The sequence below is a fragment of the Gambusia affinis genome, linkage group LG20 (genome assembly GCF_019740435.1).
Source record: "Gambusia affinis linkage group LG20, SWU_Gaff_1.0, whole genome shotgun sequence".
Lineage (NCBI taxonomy): Eukaryota > Metazoa > Chordata > Actinopteri > Cyprinodontiformes > Poeciliidae > Gambusia > Gambusia affinis.
This window is the reverse complement of record NC_057887.1, coordinates 1,933,915-1,946,463: the sequence shown is the minus strand read 5'-3', so window position 1 is coordinate 1,946,463 and position 12,549 is coordinate 1,933,915. Positions and strand designations below refer to the sequence as shown.

General features: G+C 40.4%; 1 protein-coding gene across 1 annotated transcript in view; it reads left to right on the top strand.

Moving 5' to 3' along the window:
* The first annotated feature begins 1,028 nt into the window (after nt 1-1,028).
* The window catches only part of fasn (fatty acid synthase), a 34,664-nt gene continuing 23,143 nt past the window's right edge, over nt 1,029-12,549 (top strand). Inside the window, exons 1-11 of the mRNA XM_044102670.1 lie at nt 1,029-1,532; nt 5,562-5,697; nt 6,656-6,808; nt 6,894-7,067; nt 8,473-8,673; nt 8,798-8,920; nt 9,290-9,405; nt 9,558-9,692; nt 9,902-10,361; nt 11,884-12,071; nt 12,155-12,344. Coding sequence (XP_043958605.1) covers nt 5,571-5,697; nt 6,656-6,808; nt 6,894-7,067; nt 8,473-8,673; nt 8,798-8,920; nt 9,290-9,405; nt 9,558-9,692; nt 9,902-10,361; nt 11,884-12,071; nt 12,155-12,344 — 1,867 coding nt within the window. The 5' untranslated portion in view covers nt 1,029-1,532; nt 5,562-5,570. The remainder of the gene's footprint in view (nt 1,533-5,561; nt 5,698-6,655; nt 6,809-6,893; nt 7,068-8,472; nt 8,674-8,797; nt 8,921-9,289; nt 9,406-9,557; nt 9,693-9,901; nt 10,362-11,883; nt 12,072-12,154; nt 12,345-12,549) is intronic.

Genomic DNA, 12,549 nt, shown 5'->3' with positions numbered 1-12,549 from the left:
TCCAAGGAGGAGCTTTGTGAAAACAGGCAGCGCTTTGTATAAGTAATTATTTAGGCATCCCTGAATGGTTGCCGCAGAAGAATCACAAACATGCATGAAAGAACATCCCAGATATTTTTTTGATGAGGGAATAACATTGTAACACAATACAAAAGTAAAAAAAACCCCAAAAAAACAAAACTTAACATAAACTACCCTCTTCCCCTTTGACACAGCTAAGCTAAGACATTAGCTGTGGGGATGACAACCTGTTTTAATATCAATAAAGCTAAACCCTTCAGGCAAATATTATACATGCTGTCGAGTACACCAGTGGCTGTCCTGTGGAGAGGGTAACTGGCACTGGAGTTTTTATCTGCTTTACAATCTTTTATGGGAAGAAAAGCACTACTGCATTCTGTCGAGTCCATATACTGAAACTGCACTGTAGCTTACAGGATAGCTGGGAGTCAGCAGTCTCTTCCTTATGAACCACTTTCAAAAAGCAATAATATTTTCTCAGAGTAATAAAAAGAAAATCAGAACAAGACTATGTTGAAATCATTTTAATTTAATTTCCATGAACTTAAGCTGATTTTAAACATAAGATGCAACCTGTTCCTGAAATAACATGACTTGTGCTGCTATCTGTTTGTTTTTACTATCTATTTAGCAAGATAGAGTTTGCCTTCGTTATCTCTGTATTACCACAGTAGCCGGGTTGAGTGAGTCCTTACTGAAGCTTGGCCCAAGTGATGAACTCCAGTAACCCAAAGAGATCACGCGAGAGCTACAGGTGACGTCAACATTTGGCCCTGCCTTATAATCACCTTATCTCTGAAAGTCACACACCTCTCTATGGTGATTGGATAAACCCTCACACCTCCGCTGCGTGATTGGTCAAGTCAGACGTCATGCAGAATAGTTCATTGTTGACATCAACGTGTGAAAACGCCGGTCTCGTGGAGTCGTATGTACTTATGCATCATTTAATTTTAAGATCGTAAATGAGAAATAAAAGATAATAAAATGCTTGGCATTAAACCGGTGCGTTTTATGTGAAGTCTTTGATGGTTTAACATCAGTTTTTCCTGAGTCACTTGACCAAGTCTAGAATAATTATTTGAACAATTATTCAAAAAGTAGAACGTCGGTTTGTTTGTTTCCGTTCAGCCAAAACTTTGCTTATTGAGTAGTAACATTTTCGGGCAGTAGGAGCAAAGCGACTCGGGACGAGTAAGAGGAGTCTGAACTGGAGTAACCCCCCTGCTAACATCTCTTTTCCTGTTACGTCGGAGGCCAACGAATTACTCCATCACTGGCTGGATCCAGAAGCTCTGCCTCTCCTCTCATTGGACTGTACCGTCAAGCTGCTGTCAGCCCATGTGGCGTGGCCAGGCATAATACAGCACATTTATATTCATCAGGGGGGAAAAAAAGGAAAGAAGCACAGAGGCTGAACATTGAGGAGAGAAGCCGGTTACCGACGAGACCTAGCTGAATTACCTTCCAAACGAATTCAGCACCGGGACACGAAGAAGAGTCTGAGACAGGTGAGCTCTCTGCTTTTCCACAGGGCTTAAGCTCTAATTCTCTCATGTTGCTGTGTCACTTTAAAAAAAAAAAAAAAACAACAAAAGAAAAACTTAGAATGTAAGTAATTAGAATTGATAAACATAAAATTTAGCGTAGAATTTGAAAAGCTTGACTAACGGTTGATGCTTATTTTTCTTATAACTGTGCTCTTGCGGTTAGCAAGAGAGAATGTGTTGGGCATCACTGCAGTGACTTTGCAGTTCTAAATACCTCCTTCTCGTTTGAGTTGTAACCAGCCGGTCTGGTGCTTCAGTATCAGGTCTGGCTGATCAGGTTCCTGGAAGAAGTGACTGCACTGTTGAAGATTCCCTGTATCCTCTTAATATGGAAGGCACACTGGCTTTCTAGGCACTAAGCCTAGCACTTTAGTTATCGGGTCAAAGTAATATTTGTCTATGATTGTTGTACCTTTTTATTAATTAAAAATAAGTTAATGTTTTTATTGCTTTTGCTCTGCAAATGATAATTTATCTCAAGAGGAGTTTGGAATATAGATGATGTGAAAGGTCTGTCAGTTCAGTTTATTCATATAGTGCTAATTCACAATAAAGGAATAGATCCAAATTACTCTAACACACTTTAAACACAACTGATTCAAGAAAGCTTTTTTCTATTAAACAGCTTTATATTTTTTGCTCTAAATATTTTTGTTATATCAGTCATGATGAACAGAATGTTGTTTATCATGGCACTGTGTGTGGTAGTGTGGGGGTCAGGAGGGGGGAGGGGAGAGGACTCTCCCCAGGGGGGCGTTGGGGACAGAGCCATCACTTATTTGGTTGCTCCTTGAGAAACAAAGTGAGGTTAGGAAATGCTGAGAGCTGTTTCTGTTGATTTCAGTTATAAGGAGTATAAAAACTTGGGCCGATATTATAGCCAATTTTAATGCTGTTGTTATGGCCAATAACTGATATTTACTAATATCATACGTTATAAAATTTATTTTAATATTCTGCTAATTTCGGGGGGGGAAAAAAAATCATTTCCCGTTTGCAGTTTTTCCATTAAATAAAAAAATACAATTAAGTTGATAAGCAAGTTTGCTCACACAATACATCATTAAAAATCTTAGTGACTATAGATGTAAACACATGAGTTGTGTTCATATTTCAGCTGTGACATCAATGCTCATTGTCAATCATCAGAGGAGACGTCAGCGTCTTACACTTAGAAGCGATCTTAGAGTTCTCTTCCTTGGACTTTCCCAACACTCAGAATTGCATCAAAGTTTTGCTTTTGAACGTCATTATCCATATGTTTTACTGGATTGTCTTGGAATAAAGTGGACTGAAGTAAATGCATTTTAACATTGAACCTCTTTGCTTTGTACGAGTCCTGAAATGATTGTTGTTGGGAATTAGTGATATTTATGTGAATTGAACTGATGTCGCATTCAGTTCAGTGACATTTTATAAATGACCAAACAAAACATTTTATTGGATGCTGTTCTAGATGTAGTACTAGATGTTGTACTAGTAACCGACTAGTAAATGAATCATAATTCACTCTCAGTGTTGAGCAGTATTTAGCACATGACAGATGTGATCTTCCTGATCAGCAGCTTCACTGTGAGATGACTTTAGAGATTGTGGGGACGCTGATCAGGAAATGGAGTAAGCTGGTTTCCTGTTATTATTCAGCAGTTCCTCCTTATTGGATAGTAGAGGATGATGATATACAGGTAGCTCTAAAAAAATAAAATATTCTGAAGAAGGTCAGTGATTTCAACATTATATAATTGTCTGAGATTCTGAGTTTTGGGTTTTTCATTTTCTGTAAGCCATAATTATCAAAACTAAAAGAAATAAAGGCTTGGTATATTTCATTCTATGTGGCGGGTGTTGCTTCCTTAGTTAGTGACTAAATTATTGAACTTCATCATATTTACATTTTTCTGAGGAACCTGTCATTGCCTGGGGAGCAGTCACAGAGTTCAGCATGGATCGATATTGTGTCGTTTTCACCAAGCTGCTGACTCGCCTTCTCCTGTTGTGGCATGTTCTGGAGCTTAACTCCAGACCGATGCAGCACTGCGTCGGTTTAGACTATGTTCAGGAACTGAGCTTTATGTACAGAGTATAGCTGCTGTTTCCTTTAAGTGTGAGTGCTGTTGGTATGTGGTATGGGTTTGTGAATGTTTCTCAGCAGATCATCCAACCACTGCATTCTGCTCTGACACGACTGGTGTTGCAGATTTCTTCTGTTTTTGCCGTTTAGTCCCAATTAAATGTTTCTGATCATCAAAAAAGTTTAAAATCCAACAAAGACAACTTCATCAGATACAAACAGCAAACAAGGGGTTCATTTATTAAGAGAAACAAGCTGTCCAAACCAATCCGTCCCTCTGGGTAACAATAATTGCTCCATAAACCTAATAACCAGTTGTGCCACCCTTAGCAGCAACAACTGACATCAACAGTTTCTGATAACTGCAGAGTCTTTAGCGTCATCTCTGAGGAATCTTGGTCTGCTGTCCTTTACAGAAATGTTTTCATGCAGTCACATTGGAGGGTTTTACAGAATGAACAGTGTGTCTAAAGTCATACCACAGTATCTGAATTGGATTGAAGTCCAGTCTTTGACAAGGTCACTCCAAAAGTTCATTTTTGTTTTTTGTACTTCTTGTTATTTTTTTTTTTTGGATGCCTTGCTACTGCGCTTTGGGAGATTTTCCTGCCCCTGCACAACCACAGTGGGATTGGGCTTTAGGTTCTGTACTCATGGTTGGACATTCTCCTGCAGGATTTTCTAAAAGAGAGCAACATTCATGATTTCATCAATTACAGCTTTTTGTATTTCTTCAGGATATGCTTATCAAAATTTTAACTTTGTTTGATGCAAGCATTTTTTTTTTTTACAACACTGTACTGATGTGTGCTGTTAAAATCTTCCAGCTACTGTCTGTTCATGCTGATGGATAACACCTGACTCTAGGTCAGGGGTGGGCACTCCTGGTCCTGGAGGGCCGGTCTCTTGCAACTTTTAGATGTATCTCTACTTCAACACACCTGAGTCAAATAATGAGGTCATTATCAGGACTCTGGAGAACCTGACTGCACTTGGGAGGTGATTCAGCTGTTGGATTCAGGTTTGTTGGACCAGGGAGACTCTAAGAGTTGCAGGACATCGGCCCTCCAGGACCCACCCCTGCTCAAGGTAGTATGTAAAAAGATATGGAAGCAGGAGAAACAAAACAAATCATGGGACTACATGGCTGTTCATCAATATTTTAGGTCCATTAACCTTAAAAAGTACAATTGGCCCATAAGTCTTGTCAGGTTTACTCTGTCAGGACCTACTAGTGGCAAAAGCAAAAAGGCTCATATAGCAGAAAGAACTAGTCTAAGCACAAAGCCCTGTGGTACTCCACAGAGAACCCTGGAGTATATGCAGGTGATTTATCATTCACAAAACAAACTGGAATCTGTGGGACAGAGAATGTAAACCAGTCTAGTGCTGTTTTATCTTGATTCCTACATGTTCAAGCCATTCTAAGAGAAAAGAACGACTAAGAGAGTACAACAGATACTTAGTCCCTGTAGCAGTTGTACTCTATAACCATTAATACTGTCTGATTTGCTTGATAATTATTCATTCTGACTGATGCTCTGTTATTATCCTAATTTATTTTTAATTTTAGAACTTTTTTTTGTTAACAGTCATACTGCTTTAAACGTCTTATTCCCCAGGCTTGTCTTGTTGAGGGAATACTTTAGATTATATGTATGCTGCTAGCAAGTGATTCTACTGCATGGAGATAACTGATGAGTAGCCATGTTGACTCGACAGAACCAACTCTTCCCTTCCCTCTCAGATTATTGGATTAATGGTTTCTAGTGGTTCTAAAAGTAGAAGGGGAGGCAGAGCACATGGAATAAGCTCACAGATTAACATCCAGAGGCAAACATCCTGTCCAGAATGAAAAGGGTTTTTTTTTTAATGAGTTTACTGTCACTTTTTTCTACTGTTCTTTTCTGTGTTTACAGTAATCCAGGATGGATGAGATTGTCATAGCAGGAATATCAGGCCGCTTGCCAGAGTCTGACAACCTGGAGGAGTTTTGGGAAAACCTCATCAGTGGTGTGGACATGGTGACGGAGGACGACCGGCGGTGGACCCCAGGTTAGACATGCAATGTGGAATCACTGGGTTTGAATTATGGTGTGGTAAATTACATCTGTACGGCACCATGGTCAGTCAAAAATATTTTACTTGTTTTTCCTCACATCCTCATTTACTCATACATATTGGTTTTATTAGTAATTCAATTCAATTCAATTCAATTCAATTCAATTCAATTATGTGCCAAACCTAAACATACACATATGAGAAGATGAGAAAGGAAATCAGCTGCAGGGGGATTTCATGCTGCAGTGCTTCTTCAGCTGTATTTTCTGACCATTTCATTGATGCATTCTAAGTATTTTAAAATTGCTGGAGGATCAGCTTCTCCACCAGGTTCATTTATGTGATCTAAATCAGACCTTTATTATGAAAGCCGGTGCTTTACTGAACCATTTCCCTCTGCAGGTAACCACATCTTCACATCCATCCAGTAGATTTAAGATTATTTGGACTCTGCATGACTTGCAGCTTTGCTTGTGTACAGTGATGTCACTTTAGACACTGTAGATCATATAATGACTTAATATGAGCCACATCAACATTTAACTTCCTTCTGGGATTAATAAAGTGTTTTGGATTTGAATTGAAATAAATAAGTTGGGTTCATACTGAACCATCAAAGCACTTTAAACTAAAGCCAGATTCACTCAGCTGCACTCACATTCACACACATATCGATGGTTTTTTTACACCTTGTCCAGGAGTACATCAGCATTAATGGGAAGAAGCCATATTAATCTTGTGTAATTAATTTTGGAGAATAGGAGGATAAAGAACACAGTGTACATTGTCTAAATATTTGCATTAGTATTTCATTGAAAACATCAGTTTTTTATGCTTGCCACATTTAAAATATGTTCTAGTAAATTGCTTATTTTGATGTAAAATTGTTTCAGCATTGTCATCAAACGCAGTATGGACTCAACTGAACTGTAGTCTTTTTGCTTTTCTGAAGGTTTGTATGGTCTACCCAGAAGGAACGGCAAACTGAAGGACATTAGTCATTTTGATGCAGCTTTCTTCGGAGTCCACCCCAAACAGGCCAACACCATGGACCCCCAGCTCCGCCTCATGTTGGAGGTCGCCTACGAGGCTATCATGGATGGAGGTGGGTAAACACCGTGAACTACTAACAGCATCCAAATTGTAAAGCCTAACTGAGTTGTCATTGTTCAAAAACCTGTTGCTAACAGGTGTGAATCCGAGCAGCATGCGCGGCAGCAGGACGGGGGTCTATGTTGGAGTGAGCGGCTCTGAAGCCGGTGAGGCTTTCAGCAGAGACCCAGAGGAGCTGCTGGGCTACAGCATGACAGGCTGCCAGCGCGCCATGTTGGCCAACAGACTCTCCTACTTCTTCGACTTCAAAGGTGCACAGTTAGTGGCCAACACTATGCATACAGTCGCATTCAATAAATGGGAATATTACTGAAGACTTACTTTGTTTATTTCAATAACTCCATCCCTGAGTGGAACACATTATATAGATCCATTCCACTCTGTCTGATATTTTCAAGTTTTTGTTTCTGTTAATTATAATTTCTTGCTCAGAGTTTATGATAACATGACATTTAAGATTGGAATATTCCATCGGACCAATGAAAAAAATGTTTACTACAGAAATGGGTGGTTAGTGAAAAGTATATCTAACACCTGGCTGCTTCAAGTATATCTGCAAAAAGTACTTTTAATCAGACAAACTGGCCTCAGCTGGATGTATATATACATATATATGGAAAAATTACTGTTTTCCAGGAAAAAAAATTATTTAATAATAATTGCAATGACCGAAAGTTACCTGTGAAAATCTTGTGTGGCCAAAGTGCAATATCCTGAAGAAGCATCTGATCCAGTTTATGAGTTCATCAGCCATGATAAAACCTGAAGACCTTACTACACAGTCCAACAACAATTCTGATCATTGTGGACGTCTAATTCTTCATCAGCTACTCTTCAGTACTCCATGAAGTACTGCTTCATTTTAGATAAATGTTTGCTGGATCTTTTCTCATTTTAACACAACAGAATAACATTAAAACACTTATATATGCCGTCTAATAGAACCACAGCCTTGATGCAGTGGCTTGCCTTTAACTTCTATGTGTGTTTTACTCATGTACATTTCAAAAAGAGACAGATGACATGAAAATAATACCGTTTTTACGCAACCTTTCTTCTTCCTGGTACTGTTTTAGAAACGATCCTATTCAGTTTCACATTCCTTTGGATCAGACTATGCTATGTTTGATAACTCCAGAGTATTTTGTGTTGTAATTTTCCCCTTACTGTACAGTATGTCATGGAGACCCTAAAGGGAAATTGAAAGAAATAAATGAAAAGATAAACTTTCTGGTTTGCATGTGGTGGGACCACAGACCAACTTGTGCGCATGAGATAGCATCTTTTTTCTTCAATGTCCCTTTAGGGTCTCTGTAGTATATTATTCTTAATTTCTTCACTTAGTTTTTAATATATTCTTATTCTTTTATCTTTGTGTGAATATACAAGACTTGATGTCCTGTTACTTTGCTGCAGCTACACTTAAATTTCCCCTCTGAGGGACAATAAAGGATATTTATTTCTATGGTAAATGGCAAATGGCCTGTACTTGTATATTGCTTTATTGGGTCTGGAGAACCCAATAGTGCTTCACACTACATTCAGCCATTCATTCATTCACACACTGATGGTGGAAAGCTACGTCTATTCAATCCTATTCTATTTAGTTTTTGTGTCCCGGTTTTTGTTGATTCACTTTTATGTCATTACCTCCAGGTCCCAGCGTTACCATAGATACAGCCTGCTCCTCCAGCCTGCTGGCTCTGGAAAACGCCTTTCATGCGATTCGGCAGGGCCACATCGATGCTGCCCTGGTGGGAGGAGTCAACTTGCTGCTTAAGCCAAATACTTCAGTCCAGTTCATGAAACTGGGGATGCTGAGTCCTGAGGGGACCTGCAAGTCTTTCGATGCATCAGGTAGACAAATTTGTCCCAAAAAATATTTTTAAAATGTTAGTCATAGTTAAGTTGAGTCATTCTTACAAATTCAAGTGAATAGTATATGACTGTAATCGTCTTTTCATTATTTTTTATAAATTAGGAAATGGATACTGCCGTTCTGAAGCAGCAGTAGCGGTGCTGCTGACCAAGCGATCTGCAACAAACAGAGTCTACGCAACTGTAATCAATGCTGGCAACAATACGGATGGATACAAAGAGCAAGGTCAGTAGACCCACCAAAAGTCTGCAAATTTAGAAGATTTAGAAGATCTCTGAAATATTATATACTGGATAAAATGGATTGGCAAATTATTAGAGCTTCATGATTTAAATGCTTTTAGTAAGTGGATTGAATTCATCTAGTCACTCAAAGCACAGAGGTTTCTTCAATCTTAGAGCCACCAGTCTATTGCAGGAGAGCATAGAGACACACAGGACAAACCACCATATACACACTATGGCACAAACCACTATTTTTATGTTCTGTGCCAGTTTGTGAATTAAAAGTTCATTAGAGTGTTAATTTATGTTGTATTCACTTTATTTGTCAGGTTTCCTTCTTGGTTTTCTAATAGGCCTCTTGTTGCCTCAGGTGTAACGTTTCCTTCGGGTGACATGCAGCAGACTTTGGTTCGTTCTCTCTATAACGAGGCCAATGTGTCCCCTGAACAAGTGGAGTACATCGAAGCCCACGGCACGGGAACAAAGGTCAATACACAGCTTGTGGTGTCATAAACACACCATTCATCCTCCTAATCTGTTTAGATGTTGCATCATCACACACTGTTCTTTTCTCATCTCTCTAGAATATTTCACAAGGATTGTCTTGTCTCTGCTGCATCTCTGTTGTCTGCTTGCAGGTTGGAGACCCACAGGAGGTGAATGGGATCATCAGTGTTTTCTGTCAGGCAAAGCGAGAGCCCCTGCTGATTGGCTCCACCAAATCCAACATGGGCCATCCAGAACCTGCTTCAGGTCTGGCTGCCCTGGCAAAGGTGAGCAAATCAGAAAGCCTCTTAGCATCAGGCTTGAGACTGATATGGGAAACCTCTGACCAGAGTCAGAGAAACCAAACTGAGGTTTCTCAAATTTTTTTGTTTGACTTCCTGTTTGTGTGCTGATGGATAAATAAGAAGCTCGGGCTAGAAACTCTAAAGTGTTGTCGTCTCCTCTGCAGTCACAGATGTTTTCATCTTTTCCTCAGGTGGTTCTGTCTCTGGAGCGAGGCGTTTGGGCTCCCAACCTGCACTTTACTCACCCTAATCCTGACATTCCTGCCCTTACTGACGGTCGGGTCCAAGTCATTGACCGGCCCATTCCCGTTCGGGGGGGCATTGTAGGGATCAACTCTTTCGGATTCGGGGGCTCCAATGTTCACGTCATTCTTCGCCCAGCTAGCAAACCAACAAACTCACCCACGCCACGGACAGTTCCCAGAATTCTTCCAGTGTGCGGCCGTACCGAGGCTGCAGTGAACGCGGTCATCCAGAAGGGGAAGGAACACAGCAGCGATGAAAACTTCTTATCTTTGCTTAGCAGAGTGTCAGACATCCCGGCTGCCAGCATGCCCTACAGGGGCTACGTTGTTCTCGGGTCTCAGAACGACGTAAAGGAGGTTCAGTTGTCGCAAACTTCACCCAGACCACTGTGGTACATCTGTTCTGGTGAGTCATTGGAGTTTTGAGCTGGAGTTCAGTTAGTTATACAATCAGACAAGTATCAACTTGTAATCCCATCATTCCTGCACTAGCTAAAGCCAGTGTTGCTGTGTTCGAGGCATTGAAAAACTAATGTACCCCATCATAATCAAAATCCCCCTGTGCTTAAACTGTTCCTGCTTGCGCACAGTTCAGAACTTTATTTGTAAAAAAAATTACAGAAATGCAAAGGATGTGTACATCTAATGAAAACAAAGGGAAAAAAATTAAACCTTTGCCTTAATGTACACTCTGAGTTCCAGCAATTCAACAGAAAACATAATAAGTTAAGTTGGACACTGGTCCAACTTTATTATTACTGCAAAGCAGTCAGCAGCCATTGATAAACAAACTCAACACAAACATTCCAGCATACAACAATGTGTCTGTTTGTGTGTGTGTGGGTGTGGGTGTGTGTGTGTGCTCACAAACTCGTTTAGTAAGCCTTTGTAAAACGACTGTGCATGCACATGTTGTAGGAAGGTGTTGTTCCAGTAGAAAAACCTACTGAATTATGTAATGATGTGGAATCTGGAAGGACGCCAGCTGTGATTGGTTAGTTCTCAAGGAATGTTGAAGATACGGTGGCTTCTGAAAAGTAAACACACCCCTGGTAAAATTCCAGGTTTTTGTGATGTACACAGGTGAGACCTTTACACCTCTACTTTTATTATTATTTTATTAAGCTTTATTTCACCAGGATAATCTCATTGATATTAAACAGGATCCTGAGCAAGACTAGCAGCAGCACACAGATTATAGAACGTTCACACCAGAAACAAAAAAAGTTAACACTTTTTCCAATAAGCTTGTTGAAGAAGCTTTTGATTCATTTTTAAGAGTAGTTCTACTTGGGTTTATGGTTGATTAACCTGAATTATAGTTCAGGTGTTCTTGTAGAATCCTTCTGTTATTTGTCCATTTGCATCCTTTTGCTGAAGCCAAATGGAGGATTCATCCTCCACAGTTGAACAAATGGAGATAGTGTCATTATAAAAGCTGAATATTTCTCCAAACGTACTGAAAAGACAGCACTGAAATCAGTTGGCTGCCAGAGTGCTGAGAGCAACAGTGGAGATTTTCCATCAGGTTGTGTCCTACAAGAGACTACAATTTTCTGTAATCTCCATATCTAGACAGAAAAGCAGTCAGCAAAACAAAAGTCTTTTCTCATATATTTATTCGCTTCAAAAAATATTTTCTGTCTTTAGCAAACTATTTGGAGAATACAGGTGTTGTGCTCTGAAGTGACTGTGGTGCCAATCACTGAGTAAACAATGATCCCAACCTTGGCCCCAAGAAAATATAGTAGTTTTGCTTCGACACTGCTCATAACTAACTGATTAGTCCATGATGGTGCAGAAAGCTCGGTGTGATTCAGCACAAGTAGAAAGGGGAAAAGACTTGTAGTTTATTTGAACTCCCCAGACACACACAAGGTGTTTTTGCTTATTGTAGTTGCTGGATTCAGACTAGCATCTGTCCACAGGTATGGGAACCCAGTGGGCAGGTATGGGCCGCAGTCTCATGCAGCTGGCGGACTTCAGAGAGTCCATTCTGCGTTCTGACGTTGCCCTGAAGGACACTGGCCTGGTTGTGTCTCGGCTGCTCAGTGAAGCTGATGATGCCACTTTTGAGGACACTGTCAATGCCTTCGTTGGTCTCGCTGCCATACAGGTGCGCAGCCTTTCTCCTCCTTCGGTGTACGAACTGCGAGCAGCAGCTGTTAAATGTGTTGTGTTTGTGCATGGTGTTTACAGATAGCCCTCATCGATCTGCTCAGGAAGATGGGTCTTCAGCCTGACGGCATCATAGGTCACTCTGTGGGAGAACTGGCCTGCGGATACGCTGATGGTTCCTTCAGCCACAGCGAGGCCATTCTGGCTGCCTACTGGAGAGGTCACTGCATCAAAGTGGCCGACCTACCTCCAGGAGGCATGGCTGCAGTTGGTAAGGATCCTAGCTGTAAGCTCTGTCTATTGTCCATGTTTCCACTGAGAGAGACTGGGTTCCACAATAGCCAATACAATGAGGGCAGAAGCACAAATTACTGAGATTTAAACCTGGTAGAAACAACCTGGATTCATTTTAAAGCTTACTGAGGTCAAAACTAACTACAAAAACGATTCTTACTCCTTTTAAAGAGCATGACAGA